The sequence below is a fragment of the Nyctibius grandis genome, chromosome 3 (assembly GCF_013368605.1).
Source record: "Nyctibius grandis isolate bNycGra1 chromosome 3, bNycGra1.pri, whole genome shotgun sequence".
Lineage (NCBI taxonomy): Eukaryota > Metazoa > Chordata > Aves > Nyctibiiformes > Nyctibiidae > Nyctibius > Nyctibius grandis.
Genome location: NC_090660.1, coordinates 96,423,369 through 96,448,122, shown reverse-complemented (window position 1 = coordinate 96,448,122; position 24,754 = coordinate 96,423,369). Strand labels below are relative to the sequence as shown.

The following is a 24,754-nucleotide window of genomic DNA, read 5'->3' as shown; positions in this document are numbered from 1 at the left end:
GAAATTTACTGGGCATTTGTGTACGTGTATTACAGAAAAGTAAATTGTCTCCACACAAGCATCATAGATCAGGACAACTGGAGGTGAAATCCATTTTCAGACAGAACACATTTAGGTCAACTAAATGAATAATTAGTGAAGAAATCTAGCTTGCCATTGAAAAATCAGTAAGATCAAACCTTGGATTAGAAACTCTGCTCTACATTGTCAAATCACATCATTTCAGCTAGTTTTCATTGTTACTGGTAAATGGCTTTTTATGGGAGTCCAGTGGTACCGCAGCCATGGCTTTCCCTGGGGCGCCGTAGCTGAGTGATTCTGTTACGCTGGTTTGTTCTGAGATGCGCTGCTGAGAGCTACCTGAACAGTCAGTCCGTGATGTGCAAAGTGCTGTCGAATGTGCAAAGTTGGTTAACTTGGAGGTAAAAAGGGAATTTACATCTATACGTTGGCCTTGCATCCCAGACTCCATGTTATGGTAATTTTTGTTGCAATGGTAATATTTTGCATCCCAAACTCCATGTTATGGTAATTTTGTTACAATGGTAATATTTTGTTACATGTTTTTTAAAATGATTAGTTAATAACAGGGTATGATACTTGTCATCTAGGCTTTCTCTGCAGTGTGTGGATAAAGAGGAAGCTCAAACCCGATTGCCAAAAATGAGTGGAAAGGTTTGCCAGGTGCACTCACTCCTCTCCATCTTCACCTCCCCTATTAACTGTATGGGGAGACTGAACAACTAATTTTGACTAGATCCCCATCTGTAGCTGGTAGGTGAGGTGTGTGCCACTGTTAGTGGCCTTCCAGCCCCAAATGCTCACACTCATGTGATGTGGGAGCAGGGAAGAGCTTTCCTACCCCGCTGCAGCCTCACTCAACACTTAGCCCATCTCTTTGTTTTTTCTTACCTACCCAAATCCTGGTACATGCTTCACCCCTGCGGCGCTCTGACTGCTTCAGCCATGTGCTGTTGTGCAGGGACAGCTGTATGAAGCAGGTGTGGGGAGAGCATAAGGTAAAATGTCAAAACATACCAAAAGAGAAACTTGTGCTAAATTAATGTTTAAAGTAGGGATACAGTTGTTGGTAGTTTTCCTGTTCACTTGGTGAGAATGGCTGGGTTTGGCTGCAGCAGATTTGCTCTGATACCAGCTCAATTTTAAACATATTACGAATACATATTTAGAAATTGTTTCAAAATGTTTATTGTGTGACTTAGTTCTGTTATACTGAAGGAGTGCTGAATTTTTATAGATCCCTGTGGTAGTGGAGGCCTTGGTCAATCTCTTGCTGTGTTCTATGGATACAATTTTAACAATTATGTAAATATACCTTTCTCATCTCTTTCATATTTTTATTTAGCTGTGATTAATTTATTAGTCCTTTATAGTATAGACAACATTTTTGAGGATAAGGAAGTAACTTGAATGTTTTTGACAATGTCAACCTCTAGCCTTCATATAAAATGTGACTAGCATGTTAATATAGGACTGTCTTTATTGTAATACCCCTCAGATGTTAGAGTATGTAGCTTATCTATTCTGCTGCTCATGGATCCTTGACTTTTGATCTTCAGGAAATATTCCTAACTGGTACATAATACCTTTGCACTTAACTAGTATCTGACTAGATATTAGTTGTGGCACAGTTGTGCATAAGATAAAATTAAAAACTATTTTCAAAATTGCCTGACTTGACACTTCTGGAAACAAAACAGCTTTTAATTACTAAATGGTGATCACAAAAGAAATCCTGGAGATTAAATGTAATGATCCGTCCGTGAATCAGAGAGACATCAGCAAAAACATGTTTCGGGGAAAAGGCAAGCCAAGAAGAAACAGCAAGGCTTACATAGTGGGGCACAAAGAGGCTCGTTTGCTCAGGAAGACAGTACAAATCCTTGCTTAGCCTGTTCAAAAAGATTTCATTTTTTCAGTATTCTACCTCTTGATGTAATTTTTTTCTTTGATAGTTGTGTTTTCATTTTTTAAAGAGTGACTGTAGGTCTCCTTTCATCTGGTAAAGTGTGCGTTTCGCTCAAACAGAATCTTATATTGAAAGTAAAATACTTTGTTAGCCTGCATCATCACTTCTATTCAAAATAGATGGTATAGCAGTCTAAATTTTTGTCAGCATTTCATCGTAGGCCTTAAGGACAGCTGACCACACACATATTTTTAAATAAAGCAAAAAACAAAACAAAAAGTGAAGGCTCTAGGAAAACTATGATTTCATTTGAAAATCTACTTATCTTTGAGATGGGGTACATTTATACAGGTTTGTTTTAGAATATATTAATGTGTAGACAAGGAGTTTAGTAAGGCAGAAGACATTTTTCAGCTACATTCCTGTAGCAGTTAGGTTATGAAAAACTCTAGAAGCTTGACATAAATGAATTATCTCTGTCAATCCTAGTGTAAAGACCATGTAAGGTCCACTCCAGTTTTTAAGGATTTTGGGTTTAAATGGTTGATGGTTTCTTCTGAGGGGTCCTTAAATAAACTTAGTTCTACTTTTGTTGGTATTTACATTTTGATTGTATCAAATTATATTTAATTGTTTTTATTTTTCAGAAGTATCGCAGTGTGTCAGTGGGGGCTGAAGAATATATTTACGAACAAACAAGGTACGGCATAAGCTTTGAAATGTGTTGACTGGCATCACGTAGGAATGTATTGAGGAGAGGCTGCCTGTGTCCACTTCCCACCATCTTTTTCATCATTCTGGGGCACCTGCAGGGCTCCCTTGATGCTGCCCAGCATCACTCTCCCCTTCTTCTCCTGCACTTGTTAGCTTTCATATCTGACCAGTTTCTATCTTCATCTATTATCTTCCCCCAGCATTGTTTTAAGTTAGTAACTCCTCTGAAGCCCCCGGAGATACGCGAGATTAAAATTGTTAAGAGAAGTCCCGCAGGTAACAGGGCACAGCTTTGACAGCCAGGTCATGGAAAGTCTTCCCCACCTTTCAGGATGGCAGGATGCACAAGTCAGGTGTCCAGGATGGTTGCACTGGCTCCACCAACCTTATGGAATTCCCATCTTTATTTTTCCCTTCTGTTTTTTCTAGTCACTCCTAGTAGGTTTTCTGGGAAACCTTCTGTCTTTTTACACTGCTTGTTGTGGTACTTCATGTTTACCTATAAAATAATATAAATGAAGGATCTATTACAAACCATGAAAAAAAGCTCAGAATTCCAAAAAGTTTTTAAAAAAGTTTCAAAAACTGGTGTTTGAAAGGAATAGTTTTCTGTGTCCGCCCTGCTAAGCACAGAAAAATGCACGTGTAGAATGGGCAAACACTGCAGAGTCGCTTAACTAATAAAGACTGTGATCAGTAAAGTTTATAAGCTGATGCCTCATTTCATGCTTGTGAATATTTCTGTTTATATCTGAGAGATTACTCTCACTTTAGAAACACGAACATGCCTACATATTTTTCCTGGAGCAGGCATATGACTGCTTCTGTAGTGGAGGTTTCTTACAGCTTGATCTTCTTTTCTGAGGTATATTAAAACAATCACTAACTGCAGTGAGCTCAGAACTGAGTCATTATATAGGCAGTACATATGAAACAGATATTTTGCAAAGACTGCTCACTTACTAGACTGTATATTTATAAAATTGAATCCTGAAGCATTGGCATTGTTAACAATTCTCAGATACTAAGTTTTTCAAGCTATGGCCCAGGTCCATGTTAGAACAAAACCTCCAAATGCACATTAAGAAAAATGAAATATGTCTTTCCTGGGAGTTACCTGGAAGTGGTAGGTGCTCAGAAATGAAAGCTTCAGATTGAAAAAAAGAAGTGGTGAATATGAAACTAATTGGAAGCCTGATCCCTTAATGACTACACGGGGCTTTAGTTAATACTCCTGGTGAGATTCAGAATAGTATCATAATCATTTGAGTGACTGCAATAATTTTTAAGGGTAATAGTAATCCTCCTGCTATGGGGCACACTTTGATTGCCAGCTGGGAACAAGAAGAAAATTCTCAAGTGGTACCACACAGAGATTGCCAAATTGGCCAGGTGCAGTGTGTCTGGGATTTACATATTTTGTTGTCTTTCTGAAACATACAGAATGCCAGGAAACAGAAGACCAGACCGTGGCAGACTGTAGGCAGCTCTGTTAAGACACTGTGTGTCTGACTTTGATTCATCCTAAGCCCTTCTCAGCACACATCCTCATTAGGCCTTCTGTCTGGTGGGAGGTTTGGAGGTGCCTCTCCCAGGGCACTCAGCATGCTTTGGTACGCGTTGTGCAGCAGTTTTGCAGCACAGAACCAGTGGTTCTGCACTTCCAGCCTGCTCAGATGGGGCCGTTCTGCTTGCCAGTGTCGACAGAACCTCTTCTCCCCTTGCACACAGGACAGAGGGACTGCGGCAGTGCACACCACGGTGGGTGGCAGCAGAGGGGACCACGGTCCCCTTCGTGTTGCCTTTCCACTATGTGAGAGAGCCTTCGTGTTGGCAGCAACTGTGTTGTTGTGAAGTGCTAGTACTGCTGTCAGTGGGTCAGATAGGTATAGGTTAGTGTTTGCTTTTTACCTTAGTTTTGCTTTGATATGTAACTTTTAAGCAACTAGAAAAATGACTGGATTTCCATTTATGAGCTAAGAAACACTTAGAAATTGTCATCATTTGATTGAATGAGCGATACTAAACTAAATAATTGATACTAAACTGTCTGAAACTTCTTCCTTTGGATGTACACTAAAGGGCATTTAATGTCATCAATAATTAAGATGAATTCATTTTTTTTTCATTCCTTTTTTTTTCCATTGAATAGTTAAAAATGTTTTTGTCTTCCCCTTATTTCCATGTTGCTATGGCAGTGTTATGATGATCCAGAGTATTTGCTTGTCCTAGAAAGTTAAGGATACACTGTTGATTTGGACCAACGTATTCGTTCTTTTGGTTCTACTCCAGCACTGCTTAAATACTTTGCTGAATTAGGACCTTTGTGAAAATGCTTCCCCTGTATCTTCAATTTGTGAGGACATCCTGCAAGTGACTCCTTGCATTAAGCTTCCTGTGGTGACCAAATGCGGTTTGAAGAGATTTATTCTGCAAAGTTAACATTATTTTTCATTTAAGAGAATGTGAGGAGCTGCAGACATTGTATTTATTGGATTATTGTTCAAGCCTGTTATTGGAGGAGGCAGCTGGAAGAGGCTTTGTGAGAATTGTGTTCAGCTAACAGTTCACTAGTTAATGGAGCTTTAACTTTTCATGGTTTGAGAACTACTTTAAAGGTGGAAAGTTCTCCTGTGAAGGAGTATCTTTTCTAAAATCTGACTTCCAACACAGAGCAAACTCTCTTTTTCTCTGACTTTTGTCTTTTTCTAAGGGAGGTTACTTGATTGCAGATACAACTAAATATAGGTACTTTGTTCGTTCTGATGTGTTTTGAAAAGAAGGCTTGTAAAAACCTTCATTGCACATTGTCTTTAAACAAATGAACCTACTGTCCCTTCTGGTTGTATTCCTTCTCTGTCCTGTGCTGAAAGTAGCAGTTGGATTTTCCGTTCTCCATGTCCATCTTTTGCAACAAGTTTTATTCTGTTTTTTTTTGTTTGTTTGTTTTGTTTTTTTTTTTTAAAAAAAAATATTTTTTTTTATTTCTCTTTCTGTGACACTTCTGAGTTTAAATGTATGTGGAGGTAGCTGATTTCCTGCAAATCATACTGAATTCCCTCCTGGTATTTGACACACTCACTGTGGGGTATGTAGTCTTGTACTTCATGGTGGTTCTTTTCAGAGGAAGTAAAGACGTAGTCTTTGCTCCAAGAGACTTACTGTCCAGATAGTTTTATGCTTGATTGCCAGATCTGATGAACTTGAAAAAAGAAAATTACATTTTTAAATACCTGTGTGACCTTGTCTTGGAATTTTACTGTTAGCTTCTTATGCCTTGCTTATACAATGCATGAAATATGTAATAAATAGGGACAAAGAGAAAAGGAGAAAGTGATACAAATTTTGTTGGTGTTTCTCTCCCTTTCTTTTCAGCAGCACTTTTCAGTATACACTAGAAGCTACCAAATCTCTGCGTCAAAAGCAAGGGGAAGGGCCAATGACCTACTTGAACAAAGGACAGTTCTACGCCATCACCCTGAGCGAGACGGGTGACAACAAATGTTTCCGGCATCCCATCAGCAAAGTCAGGGTATAGTCCAAATTCTTTCCTAGATGGGAATGGAGCTCTGCAGATAAATGTAGTTGTGGTTGGTTGGTTTTTAATTATTTTTTTTCTTGTGGGAGAGGGCAGAGCAAGCTTACTCTTACGCCCACTGTAAAGGTGGGAGAGTAATATTGATGGTGGTCTCAAATATTTTGGGGTCCATTTTTTTTCAAAGTGTGATCTAATGAGTTAATTGTTTACATATCTGCCTCAGTTTATGGTTTGGCAGAATGGTAATTGCACAGATATTGCGCTTGACATTGGTGAATTTATCATTGCCATGATTAAACAAAAAAATCAGAGAACTGCTACATCTACATAGTGTAAGTTCATCTTCACTCACTCGTGCACTTCAGCAGCTGCTTTCCAGTGCATTTCAGATAAAATGTGAAACGTTGAAGCCATCTTTTGTGGCATAAATTTTAACTTATTTATGTCATATAAGTGTGAACTTTCACTTGGTATTCATCCAGAAGTATGACAAATGGATGATTTGCATCTTAGATTCCGCACGTAGAACTGGAGCTTGGGTATTTGTTCAGCGATATCTGCCTGGTGAACAGGCCTCCTGATTTCCCTGGTAATGTTTTTGAGTAAGCAAATCCTAACCCAGTAACCTTGGAATGAACAATGAGCCTCAGAGTTGCTGCCCTGCAAATTTCACCCTGAAGCTGGAAGGTCTGCATATGTATGAGGCTGCAAAAGTGTTTCCATCAAAATAAATGAAGTACTGTAAAAATGTTTTGACTTTAGTTGGAGGAAACAATGAAAGTCAATGTGAGCAGTGAAGCAGACAACAACCTATATGTTTCTATCATACATGAAGTTTAGAGAGACTCTTCCTAAAGAGAGGCAATGATTTGTAAACCTGAATAGCAGTTAATTTTTAGCCTGGTTTCCTAAGGACATGAGGCTGATGATGGCGTTTCGTTGTTGGCTGAAGCTGATGTAAGACTTCTCTGCCGCTGAAAAGTCTCTCTCCCCGCCAGCAACCCGTTCCTTCCCCCTTTGTGGTGCCAGCTCTAGCACTTGTACAGCTGAAACAGGAGTCAGAAGCTCACTGGTCCAGCTGAAAACCAGTCCTCTTAAGTCTTGTTCGCTGCACAGCCACCTGAGTTTTGAAGCTTTGGCAGCAGAAGGGTGGAAATTGTAAAGGAGAGGTGAGACCATTTCTTTTGGAGGATGTAGTTTACCGAAGACTGTGAAGCCACACTCAACTTTCACCATCATGTTCTGTTTGCTAGGCCCCCAGCCAAGCAACTGTTGAAATTATTGCCAATTCCATCCAAACCTGACAGAGGGGCAAGAGGTTTTGAAGGTGTGAAACCTCTACAAGTTCCACGTAAGTGGTTCATAGAGGAAAAAGATTAATGCTGTCCTTGGTGGAAAAGGTACAGTCTGCACTGCCAGTTCTGGTTGGCCAGCTGGCCAGCCAGCACATACCTGATGGCCAGACAGTATGCGTACGCATAACTCAGGACTCATCCATGGCATATACTGCCTTGTGCCCATGTAGTAGCTAGACATGGAAGACACAGTGATGACAGCTTTTATAGGTGGAATGGAGAAGGTCACAGAGCACGTGAAGCATTATGGTGGTGGCTGTGTGGAGGGACATAGATCATGAATCGATTGTGATCCAGCTTCTTAGCTTAGGAAACAGCTTGATGGTATTTTTTATGAGCTTGGTGACTCAGGGTTAAAGGAAGAACGGGAACAAAATAGAATATTTAAAAGTGTTTTTTTGTTCTCTGTGATTTTTTTTCACTTCAGTTTACCTGGTATGAACATTCTTTCATTGTTTTGTGTTTTTTGTTTTGTGTGCCTACAGCAGGGCTTTTTAAAAAAGCCTTTATTACTCATGTGAAGTTTTGCATAAAGGTTCAATCTATTTCCTTTGAATCACAGTTTAACAAAGGGAATTCAGAACTTGAACTGAAAAGCTCAGAAAAACTCAGTAAATAGTTACAGTTACATTTACATGTAAATAGTTACATTTACATGTGTGCAAGAGTCCTGCTACTGAGAAGAGTATTTGGACTATGTATGGTAAAACTAAAAATGTCCTGCCTTTAGCCAGTGAGCCTGACCTCCATAACAACACATACCTTTACAGTGTAATGTTGTCTTCCAGAGTGACAAGGAATCTAAACTCCAACACTTGGACTGGACTTGGATCAGAATTGGAATTGAGGATCCTCTGACTTTGAAATGACCACTTTTTGCTTAAGGGAACTTAAACTTCTTAAATCAAAGAATATGATTAATTTTTATTTGGACTATCAAGAACATAATCTTTGGCCCTGCAATATTTTAAAACTACATTTCTTCTGCCCTGAGTCTTTAAGTGCATTGGAATATTGGACTGGAATAAAAACCAGCAATCTTCTACAACCAAAGTGCTGGGGGAGGGTGGTGACTGGATCAGCATTAGAGGCATATGGGAGATTTTAATTTTTGTGTTTCTGACTATTAATTATATTAACTAATGCAACTTGTGCTATTGGTTTTCTTAGAGCGTGGTCATGGTTGTTTTCAGTGAGGATAAAAACAGAGATGAACAGCTGAAGTACTGGAAATACTGGCATTCTCGGCAGCACACAGCTAAACAGAGGGTCCTTGACATTGGTGAGTCTAAGAGGATCTCCAGATGTTTCAGGGAACACTGCAGAATGTGGAAAGCTCTGGTACCTTGCACAGGGATGTGGTGGGATATATGGACAATGACTGCAAGGCTTGTACCACAGTTTTTAGCAATGGTTCATCCCTGCTAGGACTGGGCTATGTGGTCTATGAAGCAGGATGGAGACCATGCAGAAGGAATGGTCCTCAGTAGTCACAAAGAAGAGCTGTCCCTTGCGTACATATTTAATGGTGTTCCACCTTCTGCTGCTGGGAAGTCGAGGTTTGCACCTCCTCAGGAGTGGCAGAGTGCTTGTTTCCTTTAGTTTTTTCAAAGTCTGATCCACTCTTTGATCCAGTAACAGTAGCAGCCCACATAACAGTTATGTTAGCTGATCTGATATGTGAGTGGAGCCTGAGAGTGAAGATGCTATTGTTATGGTGACTGCAAAGGAGCGCACAGGACTCCTGCACCCCTGGTTTTTGAGTCTTGCTAGAGTCAGAGAGAAGTGAGGTTGAAGCGAGCTCTGGTGTGCTATCCTGAGAGACCTGTTAACTGTTCATCCTATCTAAGGTATTTACAAGCCCATTTCAGCCATAACTGCCCCATCTGCATGCTTGGGAGATTTTAGCAGAGGAAGAACACGTACCTGTTGCCAAGGAGCCTGAAGTTGAAATCAGTGGGAGTGTCTAGACATCAAGCTCTTCTCCCCTCCCACGTGCAGTTTACACACGCAGCCATCTGCAGCCGATTCCAGTCAAAGGAGTCGGCAAGACCGAAACAGACAAAGTCTATCTTGTTTTGACCGCCTGAGGGAACCAAACCATTGAATGGCAGGAATGAGAGAAGGCAGAGAGCAGGGGGAAAAAAAGCAGGGTTACTTGGAGAGAGCACTGCAAGACTTCAGGGGTGATCAAACACCTCCAGTGCTGGGAATCAGTCCCTAAGTGGTCCTACTTATGCAGTGCCTTTTGACTTTCAAATGCTGCAGCCTCCACTGAGGCTGGCATTATTTAAAGTCAAGTGTGTCTGGTCAAAGTAGCTCTTCCTGAATCTCCTCTCTCTCTCTTGTCTTATCATCTTTTTTTTTTTTTTTTTTTTTTTTTTTGTCCTTTGGGGTAGTTAAGGCAGTAAAACCTCCACCCCAGGCCAAATGGCTCCTATCATGACATGTTAAAAGAGCAAGTATGCCACGTCACAGCTATTTCTGAAGGTTGCCTGTTTTTTTGTGCTAGTCCCTGCAAGCTTGCAGTGCTAATGCTCATACCTTTGAAGGTATGTGCTGAGGAGCTCGTTCCACTGCAGTGCCAACACCCTCTGACTCCACCGCACTCATGGTGTACTGGCACATTTCAGTCCCTTTACCTGAACAAGTCAGCTTATGATGCATGTTCTGTAAAACAGTGTTCTGCAAAACCAGTGCTGTACTTGAACTGTGTGATTATCTGTGTTAAAGTCAATGATGTCTTTTATGTTTCCATTAGTTTGACGTGAAATAGGTCCGTGCTGACTTTTGAGGCACTCTGCTGTGTATTCTTTATTTGTACTGCAAACATGAGCAAAGCCTGGTGTAGTAAGACTTACTGATATAGCACTCCCTGTCAGACGTAGGAAGTGTAAGAGCACAGTTCATCTCAGTGTTTTCAGAAGAAAGACCTGGATGTTGTTCAGTAGTGTTTTCTTGAGAACAACTGAAATACGGCCTTAGCTCTTCCCAAGTACAGTGTTTTTGAGGTACATTTCATTTTCTTTGGGCCTTACATTGTGGATATTTGGCTTATTAGGGCAGAATGGCACCCACCTACATTTCCCGTACGAGCATCAAGCTGCATTTAGCAAAACCTTCCCGTTTTCTCATCAGATGATCTAACTGAGCAACTTCATCCAAAGTTGAAGTTGGCCCTGCTTTGAGCAGGAGCATTTAGGGGTTGAACCAGATAACCTCCAGGGGTCCCTTCCAAGCTAAATTATTGTGTGCCTCTATGACGATTTCCCTTTACATTAAAAATTCAGATCCTTGAAGGGCTTCTGTAAAGGAATACTGAGTTAGTGTCCAGGCCTTATGTAGTTAACAGAGAGAATTAGGTGTCTATGAGGGAGATGAGCAAATGCCAGGATACACCATGGAGAACCATTTGAACAGGTAGTGAGAGAAGCTTGCTAAGGACAGGGGTGTGTATCAGATTTGTCCCATCTTCAGGGGATAGTCTAGAAATCTGCTGTAGCACTGCTTTTATTTTGGATTTAATTCCAACTATCAACAGTATATAAAGGGTTAATCTTGTATTAGGCTCCTTTAGAACTATCCGTGAGTAGCCATAAACCAGTGTAACCTGTTCCGTAGATGTTTATAATCATTAATATTTTAACATAAAGTTTGTAGCATATCTGTGAATCCTTTTTAATCGTTTATGAATGCACTTTTAATCTAGAGCATGACTTGGTCCTTACCAAGCAAAGGATCAAATGAATTTGGGATGTTCTAGTTCTGGAGTCCAGCTGTTCAGCGCTCAGATAGGGGTGATGACTCTGTTTGTGCTGCTTTCCCTGGTGGCACAGGTCTGTCTGTCTGCCTTCTGGCCTGAAGTTATATTCTGGAGATCAGAGAAGAGAGAGTGACTTGTTCCCTCACTCCAGACATGCAGGGGTCACTGCTTTAGTTTGTTTTGTGTGCTGGCTGGTGCACGTCCTGGGAGGAAGGGTGGTTGAATGGATTAGATGCAGTACTGGGTCTGAAGATGCATTGATGTGAATAGGATAAGCATGCATTTACATGTAAGCAAGTCCTTAGCACTTGAGGAATAAACCTAAGGACTTAACACTTGGTAAGCAAGAAGGAAAGGTGTTTTCCAGAATTTAGGCTATGTGCTATTGTGGATTTTTCTGAAGAAGGAGGGAGGCACTTTTAGACTCTTTATAACAGGAGTGAGGAGTCAGGGGGAAGCTGACTTTTCTACAATGCTGTGCTGTGACATTGGATCACTAGCTTTTTCTTTTGAAATACTGTCAAATAAAGAATACAGTACTAGATTGCAGCAAATATTGATTATTTAGAATCAGTACCATAATTTGACAGATACTAGAACAGGTTCAAACACGGACATAAAGGGTGTCCAGTATGAGGACGTAACCGGGTGGATAGATGATGGTAAAGCTGTGGATGTGGTCTATCTCGATTTCAGTAAAGCGTTTGACACGGTCTCCCACAGCATCCTCGCAGCTAAACTGAGGAAGTGTGGTCTGGATGATCGGGTAGTGAGGTGGATTGTGAACTGGCTGAAGGAAAGAAGCCAGAGAGTGGTGGTCAATGGGACAGAGTCCAGTTGGAGGCCTGTGTCTAGCGGAGTCCCTCAAGGGTCGGTACTGGGACCAGTACTATTCAATATATTCATTAATGACTTGGATGAGGGAATAGAGTGCACTGTCAGCAAGTTCGCTGATGACACCAAACTGGGAGGAGTGGCTGACACGCCGGAAGGCTGCGCAGCCATTCAGAGAGACCTGGACAGGGTGGAGAGTTGGGCGGGGAGAAATTTAATGAAATATAACAAGGGCAAGTGTAGAGTCCTGCATCTGGGCAAGAACAACCCCATGTACCAGTACAAGTTGGGGGCAGACCTGTTGGAGAGCAGCGTAGGGGAAAGGGACCTGGGGGTCCTAGAGGACAACAGGATGATCATGAGCCAGCAGTGTGCCCTTGTGGCCAAGGCGGCCAATGGCATCCTGGGGTGTATGAGAAGGGGTGTGGTTAGCAGGTCAAGAGAGGTTCTCCTCCCCCTCTACTCTGCCCTGGTGAGGCCGCATCTGGAATATTGTGTCCAGTTCTGGGCCCCTCAGTTCAAGAAGGACAGGGAACTGGTAGAGAGAGTCCAACGCAGAGCCACGAAGATGATTAAGGGGATGGAACATCTCCCTTATGAGGAGGGGCTGAGGGAGCTGGGTCTCTTTAGCTTGGAGAAGAGGAGACTGAGGGGTGACCTCACTAATGTTTATAAATATGTAAAGGGCAAGTGTCATGAGGATGGAGCCAGGCTCTTCTCAGTGACATCCCTTGACAGGACAAGGGGCAATGGGTGCAAGCTGGAACACAGGAGGTTCCACATAAATATGAGGAAAAACTTCTTTACGGTGAGGGTGACTGAACACTGGAACAGGCTGCCCAGAGAGGTTGTGGAGTCTCCTTCTCTGGAGACATTCAAAACCCGCCTGGACGCGTTCCTGTGTGATATGGTCTAGGCAATCCTGCTCCGGCAGGGGGATTGGACTAGATGATCTTTCGAGGTCCCTTCCAATCCCTAACATTCTGTGATTCTGTGGTGGGTGTGGAAGCTTTGAATTGGGGTTATTTGTGCTCTGCAGAGTCTTGCCCATATCTTTTTTCAGGATTGTTTGTATTATTTTTGTGCACAATACAAAAACTACTACAATGGTATGTAATGCATGCAAATGATTAGTGTTTAGTGTTGAAATTTACCATTGTTTAATATGCAGTTTGCCCAACAAAAGTGGAAGTAATTCATGTAGAGCCATTTTCTTGCATATTGAAGAACCCCAGTTTTCTATTTCTGGTAACTCACAGCAGCAAAAGAGGAAAAATTGTAGTCACACTAACAACTTTCAGATATCCTTGGATGTAAATGCTTTCTTAATCTACTGAGGATACTTCTTTAATTATCTGTAAATTGAGGGGAATGGGATGCATTTCTGCTTTTAAACAGCATGTCACATAGACACTCCATGAGATTTGTGTATGGCAATTAAGGAAGTGGAGGCATGTGTTGGGGGAAGGGAAGGGTTGGTGGGGTGCAAGGCTCTGACAGCCTTTTAGAAGAAAACATGTGTCTTTACAAGACATCTTGTTCATGTCTTTCCGAAGTGCACCTACACAGCACGCCCATACGCAGCAGTCAGTTGCATGAGGCACTTTCTGGTGAATCATAATTTTAAGGGGTGGGTGGATGTGTGCACATGCATATTAAACTACTTCTGTGTCTTCTAATTCCTCTCATTTGCATTCCCACACTGAATTTAGATAGTGAAGCCAATGACTTCAGTTAGAAAGCAGATATGAGTTCATGATGGCAATGAAAAGCCTGCCTGCCCTCTCAAACGCCATATCACTTGCTGCATCGCCAAGTATCTTGTGCTGTTCCTGTGGTTAGAACAGTGAATTTCTACTGTATCCAAAATCATTCTTGTTATCCCAGGCACACAGTTTCACTTGCCCAGTGAAATGCCAGCATCCCTGCATTTCAGATGAGAGAAAAGTATATTGATTGCATGTCTCAAACATTAAATAATTCTCCTTGCAGCAATGGTTTTGTTAAAAATGATTTAAAAATAGTTATTATCTAGAAATTATTTTTTAGAGACCAACAGTTTATTTCCAGAAGGGCAAAGGAAATGAATATTGAAACCATTTGGGTGTCTCATGTATAGAATACAAAACCATCTTCTTTCTATAACTGATTACAAAGCTAAGAATATGTGTGCTTCTGAAGCGCAGATTTGGGCAAACGTTCGCTCGAGATTGCTTCATGATGTAATCTCAGCCCTCTGGCACCCAGTCCAACTACAGCCATTGCAGCCCTGGAGGGATTCTGAGGAAATGTATATGTCTCAGAGAGAGTTGATGCATTTGCATGAAGAATCTGGAAGTTCCTTTAATCAGGCAGACATTACCTCCTTACAAACCTGGTCTTTCTCTTAATCTGTCATCAAAGGAAGAGAATGTGTTAAACTGGCTGGCAAAGGGAGAGAAAAAGGGGGCTTGTTCCTCTTTTTGATTATAAGGAAGACCTGGAAGTTGTCTGTCTTACCTGGTTTTCCACCCTTACAGTTTTTGGCGGGGGAGGGGCGGGGGGGGTGGATCATCTTTGAAATTTGGACTTCCTTCCTCTTGCTTTGCATTCCTTCTGAAATACTAGCTTATTGATAATATTAACAGCCCTTTGGAAAGAAGTGAGAAGAGGATGAGGATGCAGATTTTGTAGTCAGACTATGTAAAAATACTTTATGTTTGTTTGCTGTTTTAGTATCATACACACTCTGGAGAAAGAGTCTTTTCTTTGTTTTGTGGGGTTTTTTTTGGGTTGGCTTTTTTTTTTTAAGTAGAGATCCAGCATCCAGTGCATTAATTCCTGGGAAAGTTGAAACGGCTGGGCAAGGAATGTACGCTACTGATTATTTCCCCCAGTGACAGATCTTAGCTTTTCAGAAAGCTACTTTAGGATTTACCATAATGTCGTTTATTTATGTCAAAGCTTGAACAGTCCCTTTAAATGTTTCAATAGCTTTTAGTTAATTTTCCAGTTTTGGCCATTCCTTGGCCAAGCTAATGAATGCACCCACTCATTCCCACTACAGTCACACTGATTCCTTTTTGAGAGCAAGGACTATTTTGCAAGAACATTAGCTAGTGATGTGCTATGCATAAGACTCAAGCTGCAGTATATTACCTTTTTGCAATTAAGCTTAATGATTCAACATAAACAATACAAGAGGTAGTTTTGATGCATTAGACAACCCAGCTGAAAAAAGAGATGTGCTATGAATTGTAAAAGAGAAGGTTCAAACTATTTTCATGAGTCTTTTGTTTGTTATTTCTTACAGCTGATTACAAGGAGAGTTTTAATACCATTGGGAATATTGAAGAAATCGCATTCAATGCTGTGTCTTTTACTTGGGATGTCAATGAGGAGGCAAAGGTGAGGAAAAGCCATGCAGACGGTATCCCTTTAGAAGTACCATCCATCCTTAGTCACTGTTCCACTTCTCTCCTTTTTAACAAATAAGAAGAAGGGTAGATGGAGGTGAGAGAGCTCAGCCTCTGCAAAGCCAGGCAAACTGTGGTCTTTTGCTGACCCCAGGGATTCTGGCCATCCATAAAAGGCCAGATGATACGTAATGGCTGTCAGGGTGATATTGCATTCACACCTGTATCACTGACAAATAGAGATGTAGTTCTGAGGAAAACCTGCAGGGCTCTCACAGTATAGTTTCTTACTTGTGGCCTCACAGTGATTTTCCATTTAAAATATGGCCTGCCTGAGAAACAGTAAAATTTTTTTTCCTATTTGCAAAGTCAATGTAGGACACAAGGTTAATGTTTTCTTTCTTTAAATTATCAACTTCCTTTCTACACTATTAACATCTCCAATAATCAATATTCTGTAAGCTAGACTACGCCTTCCCTTGTGTTTGTGCCATTATTTTTTATAGTGTTACAGAGACTGTCCTTGCAATTGGGAATGCATGTATTTTTGAGGTGGTGCATTCTTTCTTTCTTTCTTTTATTTATTTTTTTTTTTAAATGGTCAAGTACCCTCAGACATGGGGTTTTGCATTCGGGGATGTGACTGCTACAGTGAACCTATAAACCAAGACAGCAGAGCACATTAACAAGTTTCTTATAAATAAGGTTATCCAAAGGGTGGCAGAGTGTTTCAGCTGCATGAACTAGTACAGGACAAATGAAAAGCTGCCGGTAATTATAAGAAGTTGGCCCCCAGAAAGCAAACAACAAGGGAAATAGGCTGTGTAAAATGAGTGGAGTAATGTGGGACTCTTGGGGATCTAGAAATAATAAACAGCAAACACTGTTGAGCTTAGCAAACTCCTTTGCACCTTGAATACAAAATGCCCAGTGTTCAAGTAATGCTAAGGATCTTTCACATACGGAGACATCTTCATGCGTGATTCACCACTGCATTTGTAACAGAGCATTAGAGAGATTGCCTTGAGCGAGTGAGTCCTGTGCGAGATTGCATCGAGCACGGAGGGGCAGCATTAACACTCACTGACCTGACTTGCTGACTGAAGGTGCTGAGGTTTGTAGTAACAGGGATTTTCATCTCTGATGCACATTTTAAAAGAATAGAGCACTAAGGAAATGACAATAGTTCTGAAAACTGCCTAGCTCTTTCAAAAGCTGGCCTTGGTAAACAAAGTTGTACTTGGCCCAGTTGCTAATGGTGCTGTATTTACTCATGTAATGATTACATTCTCACCACCCCAGATACTCCCCTATTATGTGATTCCATTTCAAAATGCAGTGGTATGTTGTCGTCTGCAGTCACAACAGATGACCGTTGTGTACGTGTCATCATTATGCAAGCAAATACAGCAAATGCAAGTTTGGGATCTCCAACCCGACAGGCTTTCCCAAGGACCTTTACAGAAGTATTGCCAGGGCTAGAGCATGGCCGTCTCGTCCCACCGGCACCCATTGCCAGGGCTGCCAGTTTTAACACATTTGCATTTACAGCTGCAAGCCAGGCTTAGCAAGACACCATGTTGATCTAGGAGCAAGAAAGTCACATCCACTAATGTCAGGTGTTCTCCTTGGCCATTTTATTGTAATCTCACAGAATTCACATGGCTCCTGCTTGGGTGCCAGAACATTAAGAACACAAGTCTTGTAATGATCACTGGAAATATAACACAGTAAGATTTTAAAATGATGATTCTCTTATTGTTGCTGGATTTAAAAAGTATCAGGAGTGAAATTTAAGAAATCCACTTGTATTTCTGCAGGAAGGAGTAATTAAAATGCAAATTGGCTTATGCATATTTATTTTTTGGGGTAGTTATCAAATATCTGATCTTTTAGGAGCTTGAACTGCATATGTATTGATAAAAGTAAGAGGATTCATAACATGCTTTGGTATTGGACTATCAAGCATAAATCAGGTTGTACCTGTAAGCTTATCACCGTGCACTGAAGTGTTTCGCTCCCCACACACGTGTACACGTACCCACATGCTTGCTTTTGTTGGAGAGTCTAATACAATAACCAGTTGTGCTGGATCTGGGGATTCCCATAGGATGCCCCTGCGGTGTTTGAAAGCTGTGGACTCAAGCACGTCACTGAAGGCTGTTTTTTCTCCAGCAATTACCTCATCCAAGAAAGATGAAGAATTCCAAGGCCTAATTACAGACTCTCTTTTCTTGAGCTTTTTGAACGATGATCTTTAAACTAGCTCCATTGTTTCTGCTCAGTGTTGTTTTCCCTTTTCACCACAATTTCAAGATTAAAACTTAACCTCACAGGCCCAAAGACCTTTCTCTTCTGAGACAGACAAAAGCGGCACAGAGCAGTTCTTTCCAGGGCCTCTGAGATGTGATGTGATGAAGCGCTCTACTGTCCCGGGAAGAAATAAAGAAAACAGACCGGTCGTTGGAAGTGCATAGGGGAGCAGTCTTGAAAAATCAAACAGAAGCAGCAGAAATCACCTAACCAAATATCCCTGTCTCTCCTGGGAGACTGAACCTGTATCTAGGAAGGCTTATCTGGAGCTTCAGATTTCTCACTTTCCTACTCCACCTGGAGGGCAGCTGATTTAAAGCCAGATTTCTCCTCCCACACTCAAGCAGAGCAGTACCCTCCTCCTGGAAGCCCTTCAGGATGAGGGTATAACAGCATGTGTGTGACAGCCAGAATCTGCCTGTTAACAGTGAGTCTGCTAAGGGTTTGTAAGGTGGCATTTTGTTTGGATCTTATGTGTAAGAAACAGGCATTCAGAGTACAGGCAGAGGCGTCTGTATCGCCTCAGTAATGTGAAGGGAACGGGGCTGTTGGCTCCAGCTCCTCCTGCTCAGTCCCTTGTCTTCTGACTGCTGCTTGGCAAAACAAGTCAATGGAAGAGGGAATTCTGTACAGCACATGTTGAGCTGTGGAATATTCTCACCGTTGCTTTCAGTGGACTAAGGGAACAGCATCAAAGTCAGAAACACCACTCTGATAATGTTTCCTCTGCTGCATGTGATCCACAACAGCAGTGCCCTTGCCTTCTGGCAGAGCAGAGTTGGGGCCCGGCACATCCTCACCTTTTTCTGGAACAACAGCCTTTTCTGCTAGGCCCGTTGTCTAGAGGTCACTGTGGGGCTTGTGGTTCAGGACACAGGGAAATGAGGGGAAGGGTCTACAGCCATGATGAACTCTTCCTTATGCTGCCTTGAGACAAAAATACCGTGCAATAAGAAAGCAGAAGTGGGAAGTGAAGAATACTTTTTGTACAGTCTATCTTCATTTCACTCCAGTATTTACTTTTATATATAAACATGCAACTTTTATGGTCAAGGTGATTTGTTGGCTCCCTTTGGTTGAACCTGGATGCTATGTTTGGTATTTTTAAACGAGTTGTTTAAAAAAAGGTAAGGAAACAAACAACAATTAACAAGAACTGGCTGACTTTTTAACCATCTTTTAGAAGTCTTTTTATGATATGCTAGAAGTTAGTTGCTTTGCTGTTGCCCTACAGAAGATTTTGCTGCAGCATCTGGCTGATTGACAAAGTTCTGGTAGAGGCTTTTGAACAGAGCTCAGCTTCATTTTTGATAGACAGACATCTGCCTGCTTGCAGTCTGATTGCTGAGAGAAGTTAGTTTGCAAGAAAGATATTTAAGAACCAGAACTCTCCTGGTCCAAGAAGAATATCTTTGTCATAAATCATAACAACTCTTTGAGATATGCCTCCTCATATCTTCTTCAAATCGTATCTTCTTTGAGATATGATTAATACTTTGCTAATTTAAAATGGTTAGGATGATGTTACTCTGAAACAATACATTAATTGTATATTTTTATGGAAAGCACTTTTTAAATTCAAAGGTGTGACTTCAGTGAACAGTTGCTAAAGAAAAATGCCATCTTAAAGCAGACAAAAAATACTTTTTCAGCGATACCAAGAAATTACTGATTTCTGCAAAGCACTGCAACTTGGTTGTGCCGTAAACAGACACGTTGGCGGATATGTTATTCAGGCAGGTGCTGGCACATGCTTTTTTGGTGTGTACAGTAGTTGTGTGCAGCTGTTGTGTATACTTGCATGCAATCATTGTCCTGCTATATTTAACTGAAATGTAGATCTTTAATCCAAAGAATGCTGAAGCCTCTGGGAACCTTTCCAGTTATTTAATGAGTTTTGGCATAGCCCATACAGTAATAAGCCGTGTTTTCAATGAGTGAGTGATTTGCAGGATTAGATTCTTAGATGTTGTGGGCTGAAGTGAGCTATGATTCCAGTGGGCACAACTGTAGAATCAAGCTGGTAGAGCAGCACAGTCTGTCAGTGATTTGTATTGTGACAATGCGTATTTCTTTAACATTGCTAGCAATACTTAGGACAAGCTTTGACTAGTATAAGAATTATATCGTTCTTATTTATTAATTTCCTTTCTAACTTAGATCACATTTCATTTCATTAGGGAGGAAATTAGTATTTTTTATACTCTCAAAATTTAAAGGTTGGAGGAAGATACTTTATTTGGGGCAATTAGTACCAGAAATTATGTAGGATTAGACTTGGCAACTGGTTTAATAACCATGTCTCCGTGTGTATGCGTGCATATATATTTTTTAATATATATATGTCATGCACACACACACATGTATATATTAAAGAAGAGTTAACCTGTGGTAGCAAATAATGTTGAAATTTCAGTTCTACAAATGGTTCAGTAAGTATGCATCTGGGATTCAAGGCAAATGGCATTTTTGTGTAGTTGCTGGGGTGTGGTGTGGGTTGAGGAAGCTTCAAAAGAGTAGTGTAAACATTTGCTGGAGACATTTGTATTGAAATAAAACAAAGGTCTTACCTTTGTATGGGATTTATAAGGTAACGGCTGGCAGGAGAAACTATAAAACCACACTTTCTGTGTATACGAGGAATGATGGGATTGATGTTAGTCATTTAAGAGACAAGTCATTTAACTCTTTGTTGTTACAGTCTGGAGGGATGAACTCTTTTAAAAAAGGATTTTGTAAAGACCCATCACCCAGAGGTAGTTTCTATGTATTGCCAGTATTCAGTAGAGAAATTGCTTTAAGTTTCTAATTTTTTGCTGTAACACACTCTTCCCTCCCTGCTGCCCTTGGCTCTTTCTGAGACGATGGGAGCCAGAAATGTAAATAGTAATAAAAAGCTTATATTCGAGGTTTTGTAACTGTAGACCTTTAAAGCGAATAAGCTGCGAGTCTGCAGCAGGAGTCATGTTGGCTGGATTAAATGATAAAAGGGGAAATGTATTTCTGGGCCTTGCTTTTCTCTTAAGGCAGGTTACTGTGTTTGTGTCTTGTACATCACTAATTATGCTGCAGTGTTTAACAAACAGTCAGTAATTCACATAATAACAGCTACACTGTGGAGGAGCGCCTTCCCCGAAAGAGAGAGTGCTTTTTCTAGACATAGTCTATAACAAACAGAAGAGTTGTCGTTATCTTAGGCCACTTTTGAAACTTTCTCAGGCACCAAACATTTCTCCAAGTTATTTTTTCATTGCCAATAGCATGTCTGAGCTGGAGACTAGATGGGTGGAACTCTATCATTAATTGCTCTAATCTAAGATATGCTGACATTAAAAAAAAAGACATCACTATAACAACAACCCAAACTTGTTCGTGATAGCAAAACATTGCTAAAATCTAGTTTGCACAGGAAAAAAAAAGTTTGTAAATTAATTCAGGTACAGCCATAGTCACATCCATTAAAATAGTTCTAAGTCAAGTATAGACAGGGCCCTGGGGGAAAAAAAAGCAGTGATTTCTACTCCTGCTACTGTCATTTCTACCCAACTCTACATTTTCTAACCATGTTACTCTGCCATGCAAGAGACCAGAGCAAGGAGGCTTTTAAACCAGAGTGTCTTCCAAGAGAGGTAGAATGGGACTTAATCTTTTTGTGGCTGCCCGCGGGGTTCTTTTGCTCCTTGCCTCATTGAAGGTGGGAGTACCTGCATTATGTATAGGAGCTGCAAAGGAGGGAGAGATGAGGGTTGTGAAGGGCAAAGCAGGCTGTGCTTGGACAGGCGGGTGAAATGAGAGCAGGCAGCATTCCTTGGCCACTGCCTCAAGGAAATGAAGGTTTCTGGGCAGGGCTGGGGCAGAGACAAGGGGACTGTCCAGAGGGTTTCCCGGGTCCCGTTAACTGCAGCAGCCTGCTGCACCATGGTGTTGAAACTGGTGCAGATCTTGAGTTGTGCAAAGAAAAAAACCCCTTAAAATCAACTCAAGTCACAGAACTTATGCCCTCTCCCTCTGCACACCCCACATGTTTTCCAAATCCAAAGTCAGTGTTGTGCTTTACAGGAAAGCTCATAGGAGGTTGTGTGGAGACAGAACATTTTCCCCAAAATAAATGATCTGTGTTAATTTGAATCCATCTGTCTATCTGCGAGGTGCGAATGATACGACAAAGTGTAGTACACTTCATGCGCATGAACGTACAGTCATTGCTCCTCAGAGAGATCCTGATGTATTACAGTGTCAGGACAAGGATATTGAATCTTATGGCATCAATCTATTATTCATGCTGAATAATCTGTTATTGCTGTATGGGGACTCTTAAAATGATAAAGTCTGTCTTCCCCAGCCGTTCCTACTCTGCTCAGTGTTTCTGGAGGCAGTGGAAGAGATGACACAGTGTATGAAGTTGATTAAGGTGGTACAAAGTCTTTTTTTACTTCTCAGCTGAGTGTGCAGCGAAGGTGATAGATGCACAAACTGCTGGGTAGATGCAAAGCCTGCACGTTCACTCTCACATTTTAATGTACAGTTTGGAAAATCCCTGTACAGAAGTATGGGCTAAACTATAGCAAGAGCTGATTCCTTTTTATGCCAGACCTCATTTCCACTGCTCTGTGTTCACACGCACTTTAAAGCATTGCCCTGACACTGTAAAGGAGTCTGAAGGCAAATGAAAATTCAGGCCATCATATTTCAAAGGCATATGCACCCATATCTGCACTTACCTTTGGAGCTGGAAGAGACCAACTTGTAATTTGAAACAGAAATAACACTATCAGCTTCAAAATCGGAGTTTCACCTCGGGCCCTGCCCCGCCTCCCTTCTCTCCCTGCAGTTAAAGTTCAACTATTTCGTTTGTAAATGCGGCTCTGTGATACGATCAGAAGCAGAAATGCTGAGGTGCCATTAGCTCAGTCAGGCAAACAAGCTGCTCTGGCTCCATCGTAAAAAACCTGACTGTAATGTTAACTTTTGCTATTAGGGTAAAAGTGTGGCCCCACCAGCCCTACCCGAGCCCTTCTCTATTGTCAGCTGTCTTTCTCTTAGGGATGTTAGTATCTGGTCACTCAGACTGTTTTTTTCCCTGCTTGTGGACTGGGGAGGGGTTCATTCATACTCTCCCTTCTGGAATCCTCCCAGACCCCAAGGGCCTGTTGGCCTCTCCTCTGCCCGGCGAGGTGTGCATCAGGTCTGCTTGAGAGACCCCGCAGATCTCCTGAATGTGCTCGTTCTGCTGGAGCAGGTTTCACATTCTCCTGGTTCAGGAAATACATACTGGTGGTTTTCTCTGTCCTTTTCCTTAGTTCACAGAGTTGGGTTTTTATTGCTATTATTTTTTAAAGAGAGGAAAAACGTAAAGTAGAATCAGGTCAGTAAATAATTGGCCCTAATTACTGTGTAATGCACATATTCATCACTGGGAAGAACAATTGGATTTGTAATACAGTTTCATCTCTCAAGGTTCATGCGCACTATCCTGACTGAAAGATATCAGTGATATTTCAGTTCACATTGCTTGCTTTGCATCCAAATAGTCCTTGGGAGACTCGGTGATGGGAGACCCTTCTGCCAGGTGCTGTACAAGCACGTGGCAGAGGAGACCCACCTCGTCCCATAGTACTGATGGAGGTTAGAGGGCAGGAGGTGATTAGTGGCTACCAACAGACATAAATAGGCATAGAAGGAAAGCACAAAACGGGTGTCTGAAGCAAAGGCAGGCAGGGCTTGCCAGGAACTGAGGGCAGTGTCAAGTTGTGTGGATGCTACATGGCAAAGGGGAATTTAAGAAGAGGTGGGGAGTACTTTTACAAATGTTTGAGAAACTTCTTTCCAGTTTGAAAGACAGGATGAGATGCATTTTTGAAATTCAAGAAAAATAGTGAAGGACCCTTAAAGTGAAGATCAGGAGTATCTGTTGATGGGATGGAGGAAGGGGTACTGCTGATGAGAGTGTGAAGAGAATTGAGGGTTGGAAGGGTAGGACTTTTCTTTGGCCACACTGAATTTAAATTGTGAGCTGTCACAAGAACAAGACAGACCAAAATATGGCTGGAAAGGATGATGCAAGGTGATCTTCCTATGTCTATATTAACAAATAGTGCAAACATACAGAGTAGGTTTGTAGAGTGAAACAAGTCAGGACTAAAGACCTGGCATCCACGTGAGACACTTTTTAGGAGGTTTTATCTCAGATTATCTTTAGTCAGTTCCCACAGACTGAGCAACCATTGGCAGCTGGAGCATGAGGTGTGCTCCTAGGACACATCTTCTGGTCTGGCTTTTCCAAAAAGAATCCAGCTCACGCACTCTGAGCTCTCTGGTGTGAACCAAAGCACGATAAGTTGGGACAATCAAATTATTCACCTCAAATGTGAGCTCCTGATCCAAACTAAAGCATCGATATAGGCCTTAAAACTTTGTCCTTCTTCCCAGCATGGGAGCATCTTTGCTGGACTTAGGACAGAAGTAGAGAATAAATGTGTGACTTGCCAGGGTGTGTATCGTAGGTGAATTAAAATCTTTTTTTTTGGAGGGGGGTATCTGCTTTTATTTTCCCATTTGTTGTCATGTGTTTCCTGAAGTTTAATAGTTGTTTGCACCACATTTTAAAAGTAATCTCTCTGGCACACAGATTTTCATCACAGTGAATTGCTTGAGCACAGACTTCTCCTCACAAAAAGGAGTAAAAGGACTTCCTTTGATGATTCAGATCGATACGTACAGCTACAACAACCGCAGCAATAAACCCATCCACCGAGCCTACTGCCAGATCAAGGTTTTTTGTGACAAGGTAAGTGGAAAACAAAATTATCATGGATAGAGGAAGAACCTTGTTAGACAGTTTATTATTGCTGTATTTTAGACCTAATTAAATGTTTTTTCTTTCCCTAAAGAATTGTGTTTCGTGGTAGAATT

The 24,754-nt window shown here is 41.3% G+C and overlaps 1 protein-coding gene across 1 annotated transcript in view; it reads left to right on the top strand.

The window, feature by feature from the left end:
* The window catches only part of GRHL2 (grainyhead like transcription factor 2), a 53,042-nt gene that overhangs the window by 5,924 nt on the left and 22,364 nt on the right, over positions 1–24,754 (top strand). The window contains 5 exon segments of the mRNA XM_068396732.1: positions 2,578–2,630; positions 6,020–6,176; positions 8,708–8,819; positions 15,427–15,521; positions 24,471–24,629. Coding sequence (XP_068252833.1) covers positions 2,578–2,630; positions 6,020–6,176; positions 8,708–8,819; positions 15,427–15,521; positions 24,471–24,629 — 576 coding nt within the window.